Genomic DNA, 23,624 nt, shown 5'->3' with positions numbered 1-23,624 from the left:
GGAGGGGAAGGGAAGGGGGGGCGTGTGTTGTGTGTCTGGGGTGGAGGAGAGAAGGGGGAGTGGACGGCACGGCGAGGTGAGGTGCAAGCCTCAGGTAAGGTACCTCAGCCCTGGGCGGCACCAACAGCGAGCGGCGGGTAGATTGTAGTGTACCCAAGCTATGTGTGAGAAGAGAGGGGAGGAGGCCGGAGAGCGCAGCAAGCTTCCAATGCTTCCCTTTGTGAGCTGTCGCAGCAGCCCGTGAAAGGAAACCGACCTGACTAAACCCCAAGGCAAAATGAAAGGAGACGACGGCCTCCAACATTCATGTCCGATGGGAGTACCACCGGCAATGGGCAACAGCAAAGGTACGGTACAGCCAAGCAACGGCAGAGCTACAAAACACGAGAACCCGCACAGTCCTCACAACGGCCCTTTATGCGTCTGTTCGCCGAGCTGGCGGAAACTTGGGGAGAAACAGCGAAGCTTTCCGCCTGGCTGGGGGGGGGGCTATGAAAGGCAACGTTGCGAGGAACACGACGACGATGATGCAGCCCCGATGGCTGCTGTTTTTGTTTTGTTTTGGGTCTCGTGAGGCTGCTGTTGATCCATCCCTTGCGGTGAAAGGAAGAGAGCACCTCGAGTCAAAGACCATGCCGTGCCCGCGGAGAGAGTCAGTGGCGCCTGGATTTAGAGGTGCCGTTGTCGCAGCCGGCTTCAGTCTTCAGGCCCGGCTCTCTCGGGGGTTGCGGTGCGTTGCGTAGTCCTGGTAGTAACATTCACAGCATCACGGCACCTCCATCCAACTCCTCTTCCCACTACCTAGTGTCTTGGTGGCATTTCGCTCGCTCGCTCGCCCGACATCTGTTCGCGATGAGGGTGGAGAAGCCTTTCTGCCTTCTCTCTTCCTTTTCCTTCCTGTCCCTCCCCCTGCTCCTCCCCCTCGGCGACACCCCTTGGCAGCGGCCGACCTTTAAAGGGCGTTTGCAAGGGTTGAGCGACAGCGGCGGCTTCTTGAAACTGGCTCAAAGCAGGGTCAAGGCCGCTCGTCCCCACCTATGCTTTGGCTCTGCAGCGGCACCACCACCTGCGGCAAGCACATCTCACCACCAAACCTTCCCAGCTTCCTCAAGCAGAAACATGACAATGTACCTGAGGAATTACTCAGCTGTGCCTGCCACTCTACCCCCCCTTCCCCCGGACATCTAATCTGCCCTCTCCAATGCGCTCTCATGCATACCCCGTTCTTCGACCAATCGCTACCAATCGCTACCAATCGCCGCCAGCCCGATATCTCGGCTTCTTCAGTTGCTAGTTGCTTGAAGCACGACAAAGTTCCCTATTCCATCACGACATGTTCATAATGACGGACAGGTACGCCGGCGCACTCGGCTACGCGGACATGGGAAGAAAAAGGCCCTCCCCCCGTCCTCCCCCCCAAAAAACTAGAAACGATAGTCAGACGCCGTATCCGAGGAGAAGGATTCAGTCTCGAAGCCAATTCAGCTGACATCCGGGCCCCCGATTGTTCTCGAAAAACCTGCAGCCCGGCTCTTCCTCTGGAACAAGTCTGAGAGGCGCGCCCCATCTGACAGCCGACGTAGTGCAGTGTAGGTCCTGCTTGCTTGCTATTCTTGGCCCAGCCAGCAAACCGCCCGGCCTGCCCGCTGCCCCCTTGCTTTGCGGGAGGCTGTTACCATTCAAGCCCCCAACTCATCCCGCGACAGCCACCTTGCGGCGCGTCTGCTCTGCCGCGCCTGCTTTCCGACAAAGACGGGCACGACCTTTGTTCCCTGACGACGGCTCCGGCGATATCACGGATGTCGCCCATGATGGGCTGAATTCACCACGAGCACGGCCTCGTCCTCGTGCCGGCAGATTTCGTCCCATCGTTAGCATGCCCATTGATGAACAATCCACCCCACTGCAATCCCCGGCTCATTGGGAGTCGCCGTTGCAACTAGGCCCTGTTGTCAGCGACGTCAGCAATAACAACACTCGGCATCACGGCCATTGCCCGTCGTGCTTGGTTCACGAGAGGGTCAGAGGCCCCCGCTGCAATGGTACCTCCGCTGGTTCCACCCTCTTCTAACGATAGGCGAAGGTCAGAGGCGGAACCCCGGTGTTGGCAAACAAACGGACATGTCGTCGCTCGAAAGTCTCAATCGAGCCGGCTCCTGACGCCGCGTTGGGCTTCATGTGCTGGCCCAACGCACCTGCTGATCTGACCGCCATCCCCTATTTGCCTTTACTAGGGAAGCATCGCCACCAACCATTGCGAATGGACTATTACTATATTAGAACCAGAAGGTGCCGCTAGGTGCTCACCAATGCCATCTAGTCGCTGGGGACAAGCTAACCATCACACACGGCAAAAGCTCTAGACAGCGCCAACTGAGGAGTCCCTGGGGCAGCAAAGGCCGGGCAGGATCGCCCTCGTCTATCGGTGATTGGCTCCGGTGCTCTCCTGCAGTCACTCAAGGCTGGATATCATGAAACCTGTCGTGTCGCACTTCTCGACACCCACTGCGCTGCCCTGCATCCCTGGTTTCCCGATGCTGGGCGCCAATGACCCGCTACGTTCTCGCTGGTACTCGCCAGACACCCGACACTCACAACCACGACACCGCTGCACCGAGTCTCCAATTTCTCGGCATGGCGGCTTGTAAGACCGGGGCGCACTTCTGCAAACCTTCGCGAGTTGGCGTCCTCAGATTGATTAACACCACGGCGCCGGCCTGTGCCCGCTGACACTCTACCGCGCGGAGAGCGCTCACCGTCACTTAACGCGTCGTGGATCATCCTGGCAGGGCTGCCCGCCCCGCGAGCCTCTTCAGCTTCTCTAGCACGTCCTTGGCCAATCACCGCTGGTCTCATTTCGACTTGTTTTTTACCTTTTTTGCTACCCGTACGAGCCGCCATGTGACACACCGCCAGCTCCAGGCCACTACCTACGCTATTGTTTGTGACACCTCAATCCTTTGAAATCATGGACCAAAAAAAAAGGATACGGCCAAACACATCTGGTCGCCGGAAACGTGTTCGTATGCCCACAGACGTCACTTTCTTTTTTTTTCCCCTGCACCCTTTGACCCAGGGGACGGGGAATCGACAGTGCTGGACTGCGCGGTTTGGTGGACTTTGTTACCCCGACGATGCTATTTTGGAATGGATGGATCCGCAGCCGTTTGTGCTGTCGTCTCACAGATACCTGCAGCTCCTTATCCTACTAATTCTGCATATCACCGTCTATTTTCTCGCAGCTTTTCCTTGGGGGTCGGAGCGTCTGCAGCTGTGGGGGTACGCAGTCAATCATGCGAAGGAAATGAGTTATGGCCCGACTACCAACAAGTCGCCACACGAGAGGAGAAAACGAAGAGACTCGAGACTTGGCACTTTTGGGCCCCTCGCCCCCATGGATAACTTCTAAAAAAACTGACGATGTTCCCAGTTGTGTGCGCCTCTCGTGTTTCAGCCTAGACTGCCTTTGACCGGTTGGCGAGAGCTTCCCCCTCTCTTAACCGAAGAGCGCCGCATCCGGCCATCTGGTCAGGCTAACGGAGGGCCAACGTGGCCGGGTCAGAGCGGGCGCCAACAAAGCCTGAAACATGAAACATTGGAAGATCTGCCTTGCATACCAAGTGCCATTGTGCCAATCACCAATCTACCGCCAAAAAGCCATCGTCCCAAGGCCGCGCCCTGCAAAAGAGCGACGGAGATCGGCTTGTGGGAGGCCCTTCTTTCTGGCGCTCCGGCACTCCACCATCCTCCCCTTGTCGCTCATCGAGAAGATATCACGGGCTACGACCACTGCCTTGCTGCGCTTCGCTCATGCTTTTGATAGCTGGTCTGTGTCATGGGTCCCCTTCTACAGTACGCGGACAAGGTTGTTGGGGCTGTGGAGACATGACGACGAAGGGCCGCGACGCGCCTCCTCGTTGCAACAGTCCTGCTATCGCACTATTCTGATTAATTCGCTTCAGAGCACTACCACGTCACGGGCTACGGAAAATGACCAAAACCGAAACCGAAGAGGTTTGAGTGATAGCAGCTTGCGTGTTTCCATCCCTTTCGTCCTGCGCTGCGATACTACCAACAAGATTCGCAACCTTGACGTCGTTTCCACTGAGGGTCCCTTACAAACCGACTCGTGTAGGTTTTGTTTCGTTTCCTCCTGCATCCAAGACAATATGCCACAACCGGTGAAAGGACTCTTACATGCCCCCAGACTCTACACGTCTGAGCGACTCCTTCCACGACTCGCGAGCAAGAGCATGAAGAAAAACCTAAAAACTTGCAGTCTCGAAGAAAAGAAGGGCTAAAGTTGCGACGAACACCTCCCACAAGCTGGGATTGGTGCGGAAACGCAACCGAAAAAGTTCACGCTTGCTGGGATGGTGCTCTTTTGCCAGTCCCAAAGAGTGCCGCCTTCCGCTCGCCACCGAACCACCTCGCCAAGCCCGGCGTTTTTCAATCAGGGCGGGGCAGAGCGGCTCTTTTCGGCCTGTCGGGCGGGTCGCCGGTTCTCCGCACGGCAGGCTCTCGGCTCTCGGGGAACCACCCATCAGTCGTCTCTCCCGGCATTGACGGAGAGTGGGAGCGGAAAGGTTTTCGGGCCCCGAGGGCTTGCGGTGTAGAGAAGATATCGCCGTTCCCGATGTCGCTGGCGGACGCGAAGGGTGTGTGGCGGGGCCTGTAGTTCAACTACTCCTCGAAATGTCGGTATGCAGGGTCCTTCGAGATAACTGCGGGCACTGGGGACCGGCTTTACGGAGGGCAGACGGGGTTCGGCTGTTCCCTGTGAGCTGCTGAGGCTCTGGCGAAAAACATGTTGCTAGAGGAACCTGGCCACCTATGACAACGTTTGCCAACGCGGGAGTGAAACTTTGTTGTTTTGGGCATACGCGCCCATGATGTAAGCTAAGGATATCGCATGTCGGTGCAGATTCGCTCGGTATGCGATGACGGGTCACTAGTTCAACGTCTCGATACCCATGCATGCAATGACACTTGATCACAGGTGGGCATGCATCCAACTCTTTGCACGATGCCTTGGGATCCTATTTGGTATGAAGCTGTGAACAATTCATGTTCTGGTCATGAGAAGCGGTGAATGTGAGAATGTGAGGCGGGCCAGGGCATCATGACTTATGTCATCGCTGATAAGACGCTCATCAAGAGATACGCGAGGCTCGCCCGGCTCTTGTCTATTGCATTGATGCATCTGCCCGCATTTTCGCTGACATCCCTTCGTTGCCAGGCACGCATGCTGCCCCATCGTCATCACCTCCCAGGCCGCGAAAGACGGCTCGGCCCAGCGCATTGAAGCAGGTCGGGTCGTCTTGGGACCCGTTTTGGATGACCGCGAGGACGGGGCTAGAACTAAGGTGCAGAGCCCATGTAGAAGATTTTCGGATGCATCCGTACGACTTCTGGACTGGGTGTGAGAGCGTCGCATTCAAAGGCCGTAATGAGACGCTGTCGGTCATGAACACCTCTCAGCTGGGGAGAAATGGAAGCTGCCCTCGTTGCGCAAAGTGGATCTTCCATCACGCTGTGTCACGCCCTTTCACATCTGCACGCACCCGGTCGCCAAACAATAAGAGAATTTGTCGACCACGGCCACCATCAGCAGGTGAATTATCAACCTACGGAGCGGAACGAAGCTACTGATGTCTTACTCGGGCAAATCTGATGAAGCGCGCGGGCTCTGGCGCCGTCCCCGTCAGTGAGTGGGTGGGGCTCTTTTCCCCATTACCCCCGCGGAAAGAAAAGAGAAAATCCCCCTTCCCCTCTGGAAAAGGCGCGCCCGGTCCACCGCCTTCTCCGATATCGACACGAACGTCAACAGCCCACCAAACCTCAGCAAACCCCGTTCGACATTGTGGCTACCGTGCGATAGTTTTCGGCACCGTTGGATGAAGTTTTTCTTCCGTATTCGAGATATCACGAGAAACGTGTGTTTGCAGCCAGCCGGATCGAACCGCGTGCCCGGTGCGACACCCTCCCCGACGCGGCTACCCGGCGCACCGGAAATAAAGGGCCCTTGAGTTCCACGACTTTTCGTGTGATGCGCCTCCGACTCATCGACGACTCACTACTCTCATCGGCTTGAAGAGCCAACAGGCGACAGGTGTCACACATCTCTTGCGGTCATCTCATTGAACTCGAGAGCCATGAGTGACAAGTCTTCTGTTCCAGCAGAGGCTCCTGCTGCTGCCGCAGGCGGCGACGTCAAGCCGCTGGTGGGCTTCCTGGGCCCTCAGGCCTCATACACGCACCAGGTATCACGAACCTGAAATCCACCGCCTCGCACGGCATGAATAGCCAAGGGATTGTCATCTAACCATTTTCTCTCTCTTTGCGTCGCAGGCTTCGTCGCAGGCTTTCCCCGAAGACCAGTGGGATCTGAGACCCGTCGTCACCATCACAGGCAAGTATCCTCACGCACCTTTCCACCATCCCCCCTTTCTTCTTGGCCCTGCCCCTTGCCCGCCTGCTCTCCCCGTCCCGCTGCACCGGGTCTTCCACTCCGTCTGACCGGGCCTCAGACATCTTCGAGGTCGTGCAAGCCGGCGAGGTCGCCTTCGGCGTCGTCCCCGTCGAGAACTCGACCAACGGGTGCGTGCTGTTCACCCTCGACAACTTCGCCGACCGCAACGGCCTGTACCCGGACATCTCGGTGTGCGGCGAGATCTACCTGGACGTGCACCACTTCCTCGTCGGCCGCCGGCCGTCCCGCGCCCTCGACGACGCCGTCGGCCCCAACGACGGCTCCGGCGCCTGCACGCCGACGGCGTCGGACCCGAACCCTCTCAAGCCCCGGACCAAGCCGCTGTGCAGCCTCAAGCACGTCCAGCGCCTGTACTCGCACCCGCAGGCCTGGGGCCAGTGCGTCGCCTTCCTGCAGACCTACCTCAAGGGCATCGAGGCCATCGACGTCAGCTCCACGAGCCGCGCCGCCGAGCTCGTCGCCGCCGACGAGTCGGGCACCAGCGCCGCCATCTCGAGCGAGATCGCCGCCCGCATGCACGGCATCGATGTGCTGGCCCGCAGCATCGAGGACCGCGAGGACAACACGACGCGCTTCTTCATCATCCGCAAGCAAGGCGGCCCGCCGGCCAAGATGCCGGGCCACTGCGAGCGCAAGAGGGGCAGGACCAAGTCGATGGTGTCGTTCACGGTGCCGCACGAGGGGCCCGGCGCGCTGGCCGACGTGCTCGACTGCTTCCGCCGGTACAAGCTCGACCTCACGAGCATCAACAGCAGGCCGAGCCTGACGGCGCCGTTCAACTACGTCTTCTTCGTCGAGTTCCAGGGCCACAGGCTCCAGGACCCCGACGGGCGGGTCAAGGGCGCGCTGGAAGGGGTCGCTCAGGTGGCGGAGAACTGGCGGTGGCTAGGGAGCTGGGAGGACCAGCGGTCGTGAGGCGGAGGCGGCAGCGGGGGGGGGGGACCGCCAGTCGGGAACCTGATGACTTTGTTCCAGGCCTTCTTTTGCCTCCTTTGAGAGAGAAACCCCCCACGGCCAGAGGAAGACCCTGTCTGCGCCGGGGTTCGGGTGTGGATGTCGGCTTGGCCAGAACCGAACCGGTCCCGGCGATGGCCGGCAATCCCTGAGCGGGACATGCGTCGGGTCTACAGATACATATGGCTACATTTTAGACAAGTTTGCGGCCACGAGCGGAGGGGGCGCCGCTGTCGGTAGGCAGGCAAACAAGGGAGTCCATTGGACGGAAACAGGCCTGGACTGGCTGACGACATCGCAGCTATGTCGGTTCGAGATAAGAGGTGCATCGGAGGGCCAGGACGAGGAGCGTGGGATGATCCCCTTGCCCACCCTTTAGCCATTGTGTAATGGAAACAGCGAGTCGCCGCCCGTGGAAAGAGTCTTTGTCTACTCCCCCCCGTTGAGTCTGGGCTCTGTTGCGGCTTTTCTTTTTTTTCTCCTCCCCTTCCTGTCGTCTCGTCACGCTATCACTTCCACCCTAGTTCTCCGTGATGGATGATGGGTGATGGGTCATTAATACTTTAGCAAAAGGCTCTAAAAAGAGCAACTCTCGCCGAGCGGTGGCGTTGTGAACTTCTCCAGTCACGGCATTGCGAAAGCGAAAAGGGGGGGGTTGCCGACATCGCGGGAAGAGCCCGACGGTCGATTTCAGGGGACGTGAGCAGGCTGCTGATGAGTTGTCATATGCAGAGTTTTTTTCCCCCTTTCTCCATCTCTCTCTCCCAGCAGCAGCAGCAGCAGCAGAGGAAAGCGACGGACCAAACGCTATAGGCTACATGTGATGATATCGCGAGATGAGCGGAGAGGGGGACCGGCTTGTCGCGTGCCTACAATGTCTCACAAGGGGCCCAAATCTCACACAGTATAAGCGAAAACAACACAGCGAGGCAACCCCCCTCCAATCAATGGCATCGAGCCCCGTGGCGCTGCGCCTCTTAGGGGGGCTGTTTTATTTACGCAAGAGCTTCGTGAAGGATTGAGACCAGTGAGTATAGCCAAAGTTTCTTTTCGAAGCTCTGCAACTGGTGTGGAGGGGGGCCAGAAGCTCTTGCAACTGTTTAGCGCGGTGAGTTGTACACTTGTTGGGGGTTGCCAGAAGCTCTACGAAGCTCTGTGAAGCTCTGCAACCAACCTAACCCGGTTGATGCGCCGCTGCTGAGTGTGAGCACTCATGCACACCGGCAACCCCCCCTCTTTCTTGGTTGTCCTACAGCCCCTCTTTTTTTTTTTTTGTTTTCCAGGTCTCCGTATCTCAAGTGACGGCTAATTCTCTGAGGTGTACCGTATCATCTTTCGTTCGGTTGGGGATTCTGGTCGTGGTGGATCGGCAACTCCACGCCCGTTACGTCCATATTACATGGGCAAGAAATGCAGAGAACTTGCGCGTAGTTGCAGGAACTTTGCAAGAACCCCGCGATTCGCAGGACCCTACTAGGCCCGGATTCCGTTGAAGCGGCCCAAAGTTGCCCCCCGGAGTCTAGCGACTTCTGGTTGACGTGTTTAGCTTTTTTCCTTTACGTCTTGGTTTCTGTTTTTTTGCCCTCTTCTTTCGAGAGCCCGGCCAGATGCCGAGGCGTCTGCCGCTCCAGAGCTGCGGAAACGGCCCCGATCACAGGGATACCACAAGGGACGCGGTTCCAGGCCGCCGCGCGAGAATGACCCTTTGAGCGGGATGGAGTTATGCTGGATCCAGAATGATGCTCGTCGTCCCGCGCAGTCTCCACAAGACGACACACGTTCCGCCGCGGAACGTCTCCATTTGCCCTGCTTTTTTCTTTCTTTCTGGGTATCTTACCCAATGAAAGACCCAGCATAGTTCCCTGAATATGCCAGTCAGCGGAAACAGACGTGGAGCATCCACGCAAAGGGAAAGTGAGAGATGTCCGCAAATACCCTTTTTTATTATTTTTTGCTCCCCTTCTGGTGCAGGAAACATGCCAAAGACGCGCGACAGGACAGAGTTTTCCCAACTCTGAACCATCCGCACAACGAAAAAAAGCGGGCTTTGCAACACTCGGCACCGACCCTAGTGCTGCCGGGGGCGCAGAGGCGCAGAGGCTCCAATTGGTGTGCGTCGGATGGATTCCTTGTGCCATGACGTCTAGTGCGGGCAGTAAGACAAGGTTCGCGGTGCGAGACGCCCTCTCGACAAAGGTACCAGGCTAGAACCGTCTGGTCTCTGGACGAGGTATCTCTCGACTCGACTCCCGTGCTGCTTTTCAACCTTTTCGCCCGGCGCGGGAGTCCAAGGAGTACTTTCGTCTCACCCGAGTAATACATGCCAATCTACTTGCCGCTCCTGGGATCTAGTCGGACTGAAGCTTGCCTGCTGCAAAGGCTCAACCCAAGTGGGTGAGGGAGTGGACATGCCACATCCTCTCTCGTCCCTTCTTCCCATCTGAAAGAGGGGTGGCCACACTGACACTGGGCACCGCGGTGGCCCAGACACATCAAGTACGCCGTGGTAACTCTACGTACCTCGCAACCAGGCCGGACGGCTGTCGGCCAAGGCAGTCGGAGGGGACGTAAAGCGTGGTAATGTGGTGAAGGTGGTATGGGAATTGGGCGAGAGAGCGGCCGTTTGCCGTGGCCGTGGCCGCGCGAGGCGGGAGTTGCAGAGCTTCGGGGAGGGAAGCAGAGCTGAACCAAGAGGGAGGAGAAACAATTTATAACCAGCTCTCCCTCCCTTCTTCGGTCCCCTCGATTTCGCCATCGATACCTTGTTCTGTCGACATTGACGATTCCTCCCATCCTACACTTTTGTTGTTTAGCCTCAGCGACAAGAGCTTCTGACAACGGTCCGCTCCCGCAGCACCCAATTCGAGTCTCATCCCCAAGAAGCTCTGCAACTCATTCCACCGCACCGGATCCCCGCCCGCCCTACCCGTGCGAGCGCCCTTTTTGAAATCGCCCATACCTAGGCACCAAATTCCCCATCTTAAGAATCTGAGGTGCTTCATCATGGCTATCACGCCTTCGAAGCCAATCTTCTGCGCGACCCACCCCAGGGCCTGCTCTACAGCCTTTGAGAGGGTGAGGCTCCCCCATCCCGCCTGTATGGCTTGTTGGCGGCTGCACCAAGGGCAGGACGAGCGAGCACGCAATCCCGCCGGTCCCTCCCCATCCCAAAAAACAAACAAGGTTCAGGGTGTCTGAATCTTTTGGGGACGGGCTGAGCTGAGCTGAGCTTCGTGGTGTTGTGGTTTTTGCTGCTCGCCGTCTCTCTCTCTCTCTCTCTCTCATCCCCCCACGGGCCCGCTTTGGTGCAACAACCGCGAGCCGTACAGCATTTTCCTGCTGCTGGAAGCGAGCTTGGCTGACGGGACGTTCAATAGGTTTTCATGACCCGCCGGGACAAGCTGGCATGCGTTCATGAGCCCTTTGGCGACGCATTCTACTACGGCCCCGAGCGAGTGGGCGAGCGGTTTGAGGACGACGCCGAGGGACGGGAGAAGTCTGGCTTCTCCAAGACAACGTACGCCGATGTTTTGAAGCAGATTGAGGAGGCTGGCAAAGATGTACGTTTCCCCCGTTACCCCAATTCTCCCTCCGTTGCCTTCATGGTGAGATGTTGTTTTCTGCCATCAATCTCACCCCGCGCGCGCGCCCGCACCCCCGACACCTATCGTCGTTCAACCCACTACCCCTTGCACGTTGGTTCTAGTTGCATAGCTTCTTGCGACCCCCGGTTTAACCCCCATCAATTCGTTGCGTGCCATCCCCCACCGAAAATCAAGTCAATTTTCGGTCGCAAGTGTTCTTCGAGGCTCGAAACAGAGCTTCTCGAAACTCTCAATTGATTTCGGCTAAAGGGGTCGTCGGTTGCGGGGGGGGGCCTGGTGCGCGCCCAGGGAAGCTTTGCGATGCAGCCCGCAGCCGCAGAGACTGTGTCGTGCATCAGCGCTCAGCTACCCTGGGCGACCCCTCGGTGGAACCGCAACCGACACCGAATTCCCCTCCACCACCACCACCACCACCTACACTATCATCGCCATCACAGAATCGCCATGCACATGTTATACAGCTAGATACTAATACCCCACCACAGAAGCGCATCTTCATCAAGGACATTGCGCACTACCTCCTGCCACCCAACCAGCAAAAGGCCTCCATTGCCCCTTCAACCGGCACCACCGCTGAGCCCGGTAACCCCACCGTCTTGCCCCTGGACGTCCTCCGCAAGTTCCAGTGGACGTTCCTCATCCGTCACCCGCGCCGCTCCATCCCCTCGTACTACCGCTGCACCGTCCCGCCTCTGGATGAGGTGACGGGCTTCAGCAACTTCTCCGCCAGCGAGGCCGGCTACGACGAGCTGCGCCGTCTCTTCGACTTCCTCATCCGCGAGCGCGTCGTCGACGAGAAGGACCTCATGGTCATCGACGCCGACGACCTGCTCGACGACCCGGAGGGCATCATCAAGGCCTACTGCGCCCACGTCGGCCTCGACTTCACCGACAGCATGCTCAACTGGAGCGACGAGGACACCAAGCTCGCCCAGGAAAAGTTTGCCAAGTGGAACGGCTTCCACAACGACGCGCTATGCAGCACCTCGCTGAAGGCGCGCGACCAGGCGCATGTGAGTTGCCCCCCCCCCTCTCCTGTTTCCCCGTCTCGGGTGGGCTGTTGGAAGAAATCTGCCGGGGCTGGCCTTTTTTTTCACCAAAAAACGCTGGACGGCGGAAATGGGTGTACTACGCACGCATACTAATACCCCGCGAGAAAAAGGTCATCACCCGTGAGTCCGAAGAGGCCGAATGGTTGAAGAAGTACGGCGAGAAGGGTCTCAAGGAGATCCGCGAGTGCGTCGACGCCAACGTCAAGGACTACGAGTACCTCAAGAAGTTCGCCATTAGAGTCTAATGCCCCCCGAGTTTGTACAAAACACACACTCTTCACGAAGTTGATGACAAAGAATGCGCTTATCATGGGATTTTGATAAATTGGGAAAGGTTTTATTTATCGGTTTACACATATAGTATAGGGAAACACAGGTTTTCTCTTCAGGGATTTTATTGGTCTATCATGGGTTCATGCAACCGTGTTGGTACAATAGTCTACATGGCCAAATGCCAACCAGCCGCCACTTTTTTTATAAAAAAAAAAAACAGGCTGCGTAGAGCAAATAACAAAGTTACAAAAACAACGTCCTCTTCTTTGATGTACACTTTTCCAAGACCCGAGAATGGCGTGACAGGTCCGGCCCAGATTTCATGCAGATTCCAGAGCCTTTCAAGCCTTGCTCTCAGCCTCCTCAACGGCCTCCGTGAACTGGTTCTCTGCCAGTAGAGATTTGACATCCTCAAACACGTCGTGCGTAACGTTGTCGGACCACCGTTCCGCAAAGTTGCGGTCAGCCTCGTTGGCCCAGTATATCGTTGCGGGCAACAGCTCGTCGGGGCCCTCGGCGACCTTGATCGCATCCTCGGCCGCTCCCTTTTTGCCCGCGGTCGTTGCCGTCGGCGGCGGCGGCTCCTGGGACCATTTCCGGCCCACCAACTTCTGACCCTCCTCGAGGACGGCCTTCTTCTCCTGCGGGCTCACGTGCAGCCGGCTTCCCCTGCCGACGCCAGAAAGGACGGCGGCCATGTCGGCGATGGAGTTGGCGCGCTGGTCGTTGAGGGCGACGCCGCGCTCGTGGCGGTTGCGGACGCGCGTCTTTGTGATGCCCGTGAAGGTGTCCGTGTTCTTGGTGAAGCGGAGGGATTCGTCCCAGCAGAGCTCGTGCAGGCGGCGGAATTCGCGGAGCTTCTGGAAGACTGACTGGCCTGCCGCGCCGGCGCCGGCGGGCAGCTGGATAAGTGCCATGGGTTGCCAGTAGTCGCGGCGGAGCTTCGCAGGCTTGGTCTTTTTGCCGTTGAAGGGGAGTTGACGGAGGGCGCGGTTGGACTGTGAGCATGGGATGTTAGCATAGCTGTCGTGTGGAAATGTCGAGGCCCGATTCCGTGCCAATTGATGGCACAATGGAGTCGCGCATATCTTGGCATGTTTTGAGACATTCAAGGACGTACGTCGAGCTGCTTCGAGTGCGAGTAGATGACCTGGTTCGAGGTCAGGTGGCTGTAGACCCAGATCTGCTCGCCGTGCCCCGGCTCGAAGTTGGCGAGCTCGGGCTGCGGTGTCCGGCGGCGCGACCGCGTGTGGCCATGCCGTATGCTTGTCCGGGCGACGCCGAAGGACAGCTGTGAAAACCTGAATACCGGGACCGAGTTCATTGTGTGCAAGGCTGGCCGTCGGTGGGCGTGTTCGTTGTCGTCGTCGGCCCCCCTAAACTTCGGGGACAGCTTGACCTTGCAAAATTTCCCGAAGCTCTGGAACCAGGTCGCGCCGGATCCTGTGGCTGGTGCGTGGCTGATGACGGCAGTCACATGACAAATGTGCACAAGCCACCTCGGACTAACTGCTCCTCGACTAGGACCGGCATCTTATCGATAACTTTGATAAAACCTAGGAGGGGGGGTCCCAACGGCCAATACCGACCCCGCGATTCTAGATTTTAGTGGGTGCTAGGATTCTACTAGTGACGTCGCGGAACTTCCACCAGGTTCTGGTTGCTACCCTACAGCTTCCCGGCCTTACCATTTGATGCTAATTCAGTCCATTTGTTGGCCCACTTCCCGGTTTGCTGTCTGGACGAACCTCTCTCGACACCCATAAATTCGACAACAAGAACAGCTTCTCAGCGGTTTTTCTTCTCGTTCATCAAGTTGTTTCTTGCACATATTAAGATACCCCCAGTTGGATGATAGATTCTTCAAAGAGAAGCTTCACAATTTGAGCTTCCTACTACCCTTCCACGAACCAACATCAAACCACACCTTATCACGCAACTACACACAATCATTACATATACACCACGACAATGAATTCACGTATGGAATTCACCGACAGAGGCGAGAAGGCCGTGCAGGACGCGATGGCCCTCGCCGAGCAGTACGCCCACTCCCAGCTGCTGCCCGTCCACCTCGCAGTCTCACTTCTCGACCCCCCGGCAGACCTATCCAAGGATCAACAAAACGGTCCACAGCAGACATCCTCAATGTTCCGGCAGGTTATCGAGCGCGCACACGGCGACCCTCAAGCTTTCGACAGAGCACTCAAGAAGACACTGGTGCGTCTGCCGAGCCAAGACCCGCCACCAGACCAGGTCTCCGTGGCGCCCACCTTCCACGCCGTCCTCCGCAAGGCTCAGGAACTGCAGAAGACGCAAAAGGACAGCTTCATCGCTATCGACCACCTCATCCAAGCTCTTGCCGAAGACCACACGATACAGACCTGTCTGAAGGAGGCGAACATCCCTAAGGCGAAGCTTGTGCACGATGCCGTCACCCAGATTCGCGGCACGAAGCGGGTGGACAGCAAGAATGCTGACACCGAGGAGGAGCACGAGAACCTTGCCAAGTTCACCATCGACATGACGGCCTTGGCCCGAGACAAGAACATGGACCCGGTCATTGGCCGCGAGGAGGAGATCCGGAGAGTTGTACGGATCTTGTCCCGCCGGACGAAGAACAACCCCGTCCTCATTGGTGAGCCCGGTGTCGGTAAGACTACCGTCGTCGAGGGTCTCGCCCAGCGCATCGTCAACCGCGATGTGCCCGACAACCTCAAGGCCTGCAAGCTGCTGTCGCTTGACGTCGGCGCCTTGGTGGCCGGAAGCAAGTACCGCGGAGAGTTTGAGGAGAGGATGAAGGGTGTTCTGAAGGAGATTGAGGACTCCAAGGAGATGATTGTCCTCTTCGTCGACGAGATCCACTTGCTGATGGGTGCGGGCTCATCCGGCGAGGGCGGCATGGACGCTGCGAACTTGTTGAAGCCCATGCTTGCCCGTGGTCAACTACACTGCATCGGTGCGACTACCCTCGCTGAGTACCGCAAGTATGTTGAGAAGGATGCTGCTTTCGAGCGTCGTTTCCAGCAGGTCCTTGTAAAGGAACCCAGCATCGGCGAGACCATTTCCATTCTCCGTGGTCTCAAGGAGCGATACGACAGACACCACCGCGTCACGATTCTCGACAACGCCTTGGTAGCAGCCGCCAACCTTGCTGGACGCTACCTCACTTCCAGGAGACTTCCCGACTCGGCCATCGACCTGGTCGATGAGGCCGCCGCCGCTGTCAGAGTCGCAAGAGAGTCTCAACCCGAAATCATCGACTCTCTCGAGCGCAAGCTCCGTCAGATCATGATCGAGATTGCCGCTTTGGAGAAGGAGAAGGACGAGGCTTCCCAGACTCGCCTGATCCAGGCGAGAAAGGATGCCAAGAACGTCGAGGAGGAGTTGGAACCTCTCCGCCAAAAGTACCTCAGCGAGATCAAGAGAGGCGAGGAGATCCACTTGGCAAAGACGAAGCTCGACGAGCTCGAGAAGCGTCTTGAGGATGCCGCAAACGCCGGTAACCATGCCAAGGCTGCCGACCTTCAGTACGGCGCCATCCCCGAGCAGCGCGCGGTCATCAAGGAGCTCGAGGCCAAGAAGGCCGCCGCCGACGCTGCTCTCAACGCCACCGGCCAGGACCACAACGCTATGGTTACCGATGTGGTCACCGCCGACCACATCAACGAGATCGTGTCCCGCTGGACTGGTATCCCTGTCACTCGCCTCAAGACGAGTGAAAAGGAGAAGCTTGTCAACATGGAGAAGGTTCTCGGCAAGGTCGTCGTCGGCCAGAAGGAAGCCGTCCAGGCCGTTTCCAACGCCATCCGCCTTCAGCGGTCTGGTCTCAGCAACCCCAACCAGCCACCCAGCTTCCTGTTCTGCGGTCCCTCTGGTACCGGTAAGACTCTCCTGACCAAGGCCCTTGCCGAGTTCCTCTTCGACGACCCCAAGGCCATGATCCGCTTCGACATGTCCGAGTACCAGGAGAGACATGCTCTTAGCAGGATGATTGGTGCTCCCCCGGGATACGTCGGCCACGATGCCGGTGGTCAGCTCACCGAGGCCCTCCGCCGCAAGCCTTTCTCCATCCTCCTCTTCGATGAGGTGGAGAAGGCTGCCAAGGAGGTACTCACCGTCCTCCTCCAGCTCATGGACGACGGCCGTATCACCGACGGCCAAGGTCGTATTGTCGACGCCAAGAACTGCATCGTCGTCATGACGTCCAACTTGGGTGCCGAGTACCTCACCAAGTCCACCAACCGTGAGGGCAAGGTCGACCCGACGACCCGCGAGCTTGTCATGAACGCGCTCCGCAGTTATTTCTTGCCCGAGTTCCTCAACCGTATCAACTCGACCGTCATCTTCAACCGTCTCACCCGCCGCGAGATCCGCAAGATTGTCGACATCCGTCTGCAGGAGATCCAGAAGCGGCTGGAGGACAACAACCGCAAGGTCATCATCGACGTGTCGGACGAGGCCAAGGACTACCTCGGCAACGCCGGCTACTCGCCCGCCTACGGTGCTCGTCCACTGTCCCGCCTGATCGAGAAGGAGGTCCTCAACAAGCTGGCCATCCTGATCCTGCGGGGCAACGTTCGCGATGGCGAGACCGCTCGCGTCGAGCTCATCAACGGCAGACTGGTTGTCCTGCCCAACCACCAGGACAGCGAGCTCAACACGGACGACGATGACATGGATTCGGACGATGCTGTCGACGAGCTCGTCGCAGATGAGATGGATGAGGACATTTACGACTAAGGTGATAACTGGAGATGAAGAAAACACAAGGAAAAGAGATGATTCACGAAATATGATTGTTAGGAATGACGATGTGTAATAATGCAAAGACTGGGAGTCTACAAAGCATTGGGCGTTAGGGATCAATTGGGATTAAGCAGTTGGGATTCTTCTGGTATAGCAAGCAGGTTATAGAACTTATAAAGGTTCAATTGGTAAAGACATTGAAAGCCACTTTGACTCTGTTCACAGCGTGATGAATCTTGGTAAACGTGGATGGTAAAACAGTGCAGTCACTGAAGCCTACTACTACATCTCCTCACCTGAAGGATACGGAGACTGGGCAATCTCGCGCCCAAAGAGGACACGCGAGGATCAAGACAGTATACTTGTCTCAAACGCACTTGAGCAATCTAATGGGAAGACGCAAGACGCTTCCCGGCCCTGATCATATACGTTTGTCGTAACTCTGGTAAAAAAGTATTATATCCAACTTGCTCATATACTGGAAACATCACCGATATTTGTCCAGGTCATGGAACCTTGCCGCACACGCACGCAATGACATCGTCTCGATTCGGGTCCGTCCGTATAGGGAGAGGGGGCATTGTACAGGACGGGAGGAGCCAACTTGGGACTGTTCTGGCCCAGAGACGCCACCAGCAAAGACGCAAGTGATATCCCGCGCAACCCGCAGACTTGCCCGACATGGCTGCTACGCTCTGTACGATGGATGAAGCGGCAGAATGAACATCGGACCCATCCAATCTATCAACAAAGTAATCTTGTAGAACCGAGGAGAGGCTACAAGCTCGTCATTGGATAACAAGATGTGATGAGAGCATGGCTTGGGGCGCTTAAAACGTATAACCTTGAGCTTGGGATGCGTGAAGTTCCTGCGCAAACCATTGCCTGCGACCGACACTCATACTTGCCTCCTCCCGACTTCATTCAACTCGCATTCTGCTATGCTATCCGTAACTAAAGTAGCGACGGTGCCACTGTACTGAGTGGCAGGTCAACCTTGTTGTGCTCATCACACGCCGCTTGAAGTGTTCGCGACAAGCGCATGCCCTCAAACCCCGTGCCTATTTACGGAGTGCCGGTATTGACATGTCTTGCAGTACTAGATATATAAAGCTTAACGCCTACCTGGTCAAGCCTTCGTAGTAGGATCGGGCGCTACGGGATCAATTCGAGCGCCAGCACTGTGTCACCGACCTTGACGCTGCCGGTATTTTGGGGTTTCCAGGTATTTGGGCTGGCCGTTGAGAGAATCCCCGCGTTTCAACGCGCCGTCGCATCAACCCGACTGTCCTGCCGATCAACGAGCTGCCCGAGGTCGCATGACGAATGGAAACCACGCCTTTTTGTTTAGTTTCTCGTGGGCTGGGACGAAGAACCATAGTTGAATTGAACTCCATGCAGCTGCGGTGCAACGGGTTCGACTTGATTTCGTCGACCAGACCAAGCCGTGGGATCTGCGAAACTAGTCGCGGGGACGACGGAGGGGTTCGGCCAAGATACGATGCTATTTTTACCGAAACGACCCCGGTGATCGCCCTTGTCGGAGGATGGGGACCCATGACTGAGAGGTTTACCATAGTAGCCCCCGTTGCCACCCTCCGTGAGCCTCACGAAGGCAAGCCCGGGGACCTAGCTGGAGGTGGGCAGTGGCGGCACGCCTTCCCCAAACCCGGGACCTTAGTGCATTAGAAAATAAATTGTCCAGGCAAGCTCCGAGGCACTGCCGCCCTTTTGCAACTTGGCTCCGAGCCAGGATGAGCTTTGGGGGCCGACGTTGACCCCATCGTAGAGTGGAAGACGAAGGCTTCAGCAGTGCAGGCAAATATCGCGAGTGACGGCCGACCGATCATGCCGTGAACAGTCATGCATTGAGGCTGCGTGGCGGAACGCGTCACTTGCGAGTGGGCGTGGCGGCAGAAGGCTCTGGCTCGAGTTTCGGCGGAAGCCGCGGAGTAGGTTGAGGCTGGAGGGCCCGTGTTGTGTTGCACATGTACAATGTAGGTAGGGAGGGCATTTCATCCTGAATCTGGGACGAGAGAGGGGACGATGTCCGATGTTCGCTAAGAAGAGGCAACGGAGCGTACATGAACGAGGAGAAGGGCTCCCTTGTTCTCTTGACCACGAGCGGAAAGCATCGACACACACGGCTGTGGGGGGCCAACCTAGAAAAGGGGTGGATGAAACGTGTCAGCGCACTTGAAGGGGAGGAACGTTCTCATCGACCTGCTCAAACGGGCGGCTGTTGGTGTCATGGTTGACGACCGGTCCGAGTCAAGAGCTGCGATGGCAGGTGTCTTCGCCGAACGAAGCCGTTTGGAGGTCTCAGGGAGAACGAGATGGGAGGATGGAGGCTTGACCAATGAGCCCAGAGGCTCAATTGACCCCAAGAAACCGTTGGCGCAAACGGCCGTTGACACCTGAGATGGCCGGAACTCATCGTGCCTCCTTTGTTCAACCGTTGGCCGTTTGATCGGACGTCCTTCTCGGCATGAAAGGCCGCGCATCAGCAGATTCCCAAAGTAGAATGTCAGGTCGTCCCAAACTCGAATTGGGGGGGCCCACGGGTGGCTGCCGGCCAGTGGCCCCGAATGCGGTCCTGAGCCACAATGATACGTTGGGTGCCCGGCGCGCCGCAGAGGCTGAAAGGCTCCCCGTCCGTCGATAACCAGTTGAAAGTCAGAGCAGGAGGCTCACGCCAAAATACGAGAAATCGACCGACGGGAAAGCATCCAAAAAGGGTTGCGTTGTAGTGCGAGCTGTTGGCGGCAGATGGTGGCGTGGGCGTGTGCATACGGCATCACAGCTGTGAGCGTTACAAGGGTAGGGCAGGCTAAAGTCGCGTTTCAGATTCCTTAGCAGATCCTCTGACAAGAGTCATCCGAGGTTGTGATTGGAGAAGGGCTAGGGGGCGTCGGGCTGGAGCATAAATGACCAGCATCTTCATCACGCCTTTGCAGTGTTGCACCTGGCGGCCTGGGTTAAAGTGGACCTGGGCTGTTGGTGTCAATGGCTCCATTAGGAAACACGTCGCAAGCTTTGCTGGCTCGCTGGCTGGTTGGCAGTCTACCTAGGTATCTGTCTGTCGTCGGTGGCCCCTTCTCCTTTTATTTTTGTTTTTATTTTGTTTTCGGCGGGAGAAAGTCTCTCTTTTTTGGGTTTTTTTTTGTCTGACGAATGATTCAACAAGATGCCCTGATGAAGTTGCAGGAATGGGTCGTGTCCGAGTCAGGGAATAGCCGCGTACCGGTGCTGTTGATTGTCGACTAGTCCAAAAACTCGCTTAGGCAGTTAGGTGCAGTGAAGGTATCATGCGGTCGGTAATGTGCGCCTTGTATCAGCACGTCGCTGTCAAGCGATTTCCAGTCCAACGATTGCAAATGGACGGACGCAGCCAAGTCGTTCGCAATATTAGAGGGTAACCAACCCCTGAGCGATTTCGAAAGAGCACAACTCCTCCAAGCCAGGGAGCCCGCCGTGTCTTGGGCGCAGTCCGGCACGTTGGGTGGGCTTGCATCATTTTACCCATGACAGCAAGTCACTGCGGCTTCCTCCAATGGTAGCTGCACAACGCTTTACGATCCAAGCCCGGAGGCAAATGCATCAACGAAGGCGCCATGAAGCGAAAACGGCCCTGCTTGGCGTAGCGAGCGGTATCATCCAAAGTTGAATTGACGGTGGAAGGAATCTGTCACGATGATTTGAGAACAGACTATATTTTGCCCCGGCACATCAAGATGCGGACTTGCTACTTGACCTTGGTTGCAGTTAAGTTGCGGGCTGGTAAGGTGTCCCCGGGCTTTCGCTTTCCCCAGAGCCCCAGTCGAAAGATCTTCTCGAAGGCCAGCCAGCCGTGGCTCCCGAAAGGGTCGACGGACTAGTATGGCCAGCCTGGGCATAGCAAGATGTCGCGGCTATAAGACGTCGGGTTCGCTTTGGCTGGCATTTGTAGCGAAGCCCCCGGCTGCAGGATTGGTTGACGAGAGTTGTATGCATAGAGCCTACGACTCTGAACGCACGAGGCAAAACAAGGAGCTGGAGACGTTTCTCCGAGGGAATGGTGTGGTGTGGTGTGGTGTGGTAGCAGGAGACTTGTTGATGGCCGTAGGCGTGGGTAGCATAGGGTTCATGGTGGTGATTCCGATGAAGCCCATGTTAGGCTAGTCGGCCCCCATTCTGGGTCGCCGACAGGCTAGATCCCTATTCTGCAACCGGCGGGCAGACACTCGGCAGCTCGCATCGTGTAGCCAAAGCGGCGATGGTAAGAGTGCTGGATAGATTATTTGGCGAGTGTACGGCCAAGCAGGAAGGTGAGGACAGCATCCCAGTAGGTATGGAGGGATGACACATCGAATGACAGTTTGAGCATTTGTTGACGGCGGTCCCATTGCGTTGGATAAGGGACCAGTCGGGTTTGAGGAAGGGTGGTTGATGGAGGGAGTTGGGAAGGGAGGGGAGAGATGTGGCTCGAGGAGTCCCTAGCATCCAAGATAGGCCCACGAATTGGCATCTGGCATCTGGCATCACAGCGGGCATCACAGCGCCGCGCGGGTCCCTTGGTGGTGAAGTAGTCAAGCTCAGCCTAGAACGGACGATAGTAAGCGGGATAAGGGCCAGGGTCTCGTTTTTGACCATAAGGCTGCCGGGCACGTTATCGACATGGGCTTGGACGGCTTGGCCGTTACCAACAACTATGTCGTGAGACTGAATATGATATCGGGGGATGGAGTCGTAGATATCCTGATGACGAAAGTAGCCGTTAGCGAACGCGTGAGCATCTCGGCAAGACAAGGCAAGGCAAGGCAGTCAGTTGACCTCTGGGTCTAACATAAGGTGCAACTCGGCCTAGTTCTTCCGGACCTCCCTCCGTAGTCGCGATTTCTCCAGAATGGCCTCCACCGGCAGCAGCAGACGGGGTCTGGTTTTCGCACTCGGCAGTTCAGCCTGCAACTCTCGGGGCGGCAAGTCCGGGCCACAGAGGCATACCTAGGTAGCCTGGCATACAGGTCTTCCCGTCAAGCGGTCTCGTGCCTTCCCTTTCTTGTACTATGGAGTTCCATGGGAATGGAAATGCCAGTGGGACGTAGAAGGTGCCACGGCAGAGTTGGAAAATGTGGAGAGGCACAGCGGAGATGGGAGGAAAGGGCCCCCCTACCCCCCACTGCAGACCGCCACGGGTGTCAGTGTCGTCCGTCGTCCCTCTCCTTCTTCTCCCTGGCTTCTTCCGGCGGCTCCACAGCGACCGGAGAGAGGGAAGGCGTGAGAAGGGAAGGAAGAGGTGGAGAGGGAAGAAGGAAGAGCAGGAGAGAAGACTACAATACAAATCCGGTACACAATGGATGATGCCTTACGGAGTATTTCCCCGGTAGGAATGAACAACACATCACGGGAAGGAAAAGGAGAGCAGGGAAAGCATGGCATCTAGCTTGACTAGCGACAACAAGTGTACTGCGTCCGGTCAGGAAAATGGATCACTTCCCCCCCTAAAGACCGCACCAAAGGTCGATCGACTGCCGTTTCACACTGACCTCAACCCTCCGCTTGGCCCCGTTGTGGGCGCCGCGTCAGGGTCAGCCAGTCCCTGTCTTGCTCTGGAGGTGCTGCCCCAAATTCTAAGGAGGGGAGGGGGAGAGAAAGAGGTGACGACTGACGAGACAAAGGTAAAAAGGTACTGACGTATAACTGTGGTTCCCCCAGTAAGGCCATGTATCCTTGTCGAGGATCGAAGTACCCCTCCCCACTAGGAAACCTGATGCTGGCCATAGGTCCCCCTGGGTGAAATGGGAACTGCGGGCGGCGGCGGCGTGGGTTAGATCAGGTACGGAGACCTTGCTTCGCCTTGTCTCTACCTCACACTCGACGCCTCTCTGCTGGGTTTGTATTCTCCATGCCTGAGGTGGCAGTTGTGTACCTACCTACCTAGTCCATCTACTGAAAGGTGGTAGGTATCTGTAGACGCATAGAGAGACGGACAGACAGACAGACTTGTGTGACAAGCCTTGGCTGCCACCTCCGAGGCAAGGTACCCTCCCTACTCCCTAACAAACTGTCCTGACTGGCCAGACCTCTCAACTCCTGTCCGGGTCTCCTAAGGTTGCTCCTGGACCTGGACATTCACTTGCTCTCCCGCAGCACCAGCACCAGCAACCAAGTCCAAAGTCTCCTTTCACCGTTCCGTCCATCAAACCACCACCACCACCACCAAACCAAAACCTCAACTCACATATTCTCCCTGCTGCTCCTCCTCCTCATCTCGTCTTTTCTTCCCCTCTCCCACTCCCACTCTTCCACTTCCACCCCCCAGCCCCCTATCCCTTTCTCCAGGCCTCATCGACCCTATTCTAATGAAGCCTGTATATTGAGATCGTTTAACCTTTTGCTTCTTTCCTCTCTCTCTTTTTGTCTCGTTCAAAAGAATACTTGGAGGAAAGGACAATTAGTTTGGTTTTGGCCCGCGCGACAGTTCGTCAAAGCAATCGGCCCTGGGAACCTGTGAAATCT

The 23,624-nt window shown here is 57.0% G+C and overlaps 5 protein-coding genes across 5 annotated transcripts; 3 read left to right on the top strand and 2 right to left on the bottom strand.

Annotated features, from left to right (window-relative positions):
- Positions 1 to 6,155: 6,155 nt before the first annotated feature.
- Positions 6,156 to 7,408, top strand: ColSpa_06863 (bifunctional chorismate mutase/prephenate dehydratase; the record flags this gene model as incomplete). Its single annotated transcript, XM_049273075.1, has 2 exons — positions 6,156 to 6,263; positions 6,413 to 7,408. 2 exons carry the CDS (start codon positions 6,156 to 6,158, stop codon positions 7,406 to 7,408), a joined length of 1,104 nt encoding a protein of 367 aa, XP_049129032.1.
- A 3,422-nt stretch (positions 7,409 to 10,830) lies between these two features.
- ColSpa_06862 (uncharacterized protein) lies at positions 10,831 to 12,349 on the top strand (the record flags this gene model as incomplete). Its single annotated transcript, XM_049273074.1, has 3 exons — positions 10,831 to 11,007; positions 11,538 to 12,065; positions 12,215 to 12,349. The coding sequence occupies 3 exons, from the start codon at positions 10,831 to 10,833 to the stop codon at positions 12,347 to 12,349; spliced, it is 840 nt and encodes a 279-aa protein (XP_049129031.1).
- A 369-nt stretch (positions 12,350 to 12,718) lies between these two features.
- Positions 12,719 to 13,701, bottom strand: ColSpa_06861 (uncharacterized protein; the record flags this gene model as incomplete). The annotated part of the gene is made up of 2 exons (XM_049273073.1): positions 12,719 to 13,375; positions 13,498 to 13,701. 2 exons carry the CDS (start codon positions 13,699 to 13,701, stop codon positions 12,719 to 12,721), a joined length of 861 nt encoding a protein of 286 aa, XP_049129030.1.
- A 647-nt stretch (positions 13,702 to 14,348) lies between these two features.
- Positions 14,349 to 17,120, top strand: ColSpa_06860 (heat shock protein hsp98; the record flags this gene model as incomplete). The annotated part of the gene is made up of 1 exon (XM_049273072.1): positions 14,349 to 17,120. One exon carries the CDS (start codon positions 14,349 to 14,351, stop codon positions 17,118 to 17,120), a length of 2,772 nt encoding a protein of 923 aa, XP_049129029.1.
- On the bottom strand, positions 14,523 to 17,229 carry ColSpa_06859 (uncharacterized protein; the record flags this gene model as incomplete). The annotated part of the gene is made up of 3 exons (XM_049273071.1): positions 14,523 to 15,245; positions 15,360 to 17,128; positions 17,223 to 17,229. 3 exons carry the CDS (start codon positions 17,227 to 17,229, stop codon positions 14,523 to 14,525), a joined length of 2,499 nt encoding a protein of 832 aa, XP_049129028.1.
- Between the last annotated feature and the right edge of the window lie 6,395 nt (positions 17,230 to 23,624).

The sequence above is a fragment of the Colletotrichum spaethianum genome (assembly GCF_022836535.1).
Source record: "Colletotrichum spaethianum MAFF 239500 DNA, contig17, whole genome shotgun sequence".
In the NCBI taxonomy this organism is placed as follows: Eukaryota; Fungi; Ascomycota; class Sordariomycetes; order Glomerellales; family Glomerellaceae; genus Colletotrichum; species Colletotrichum spaethianum.
Note: the sequence above shows the minus strand (reverse complement) of the source record. Positions and strands in the feature narration are given on the sequence as shown.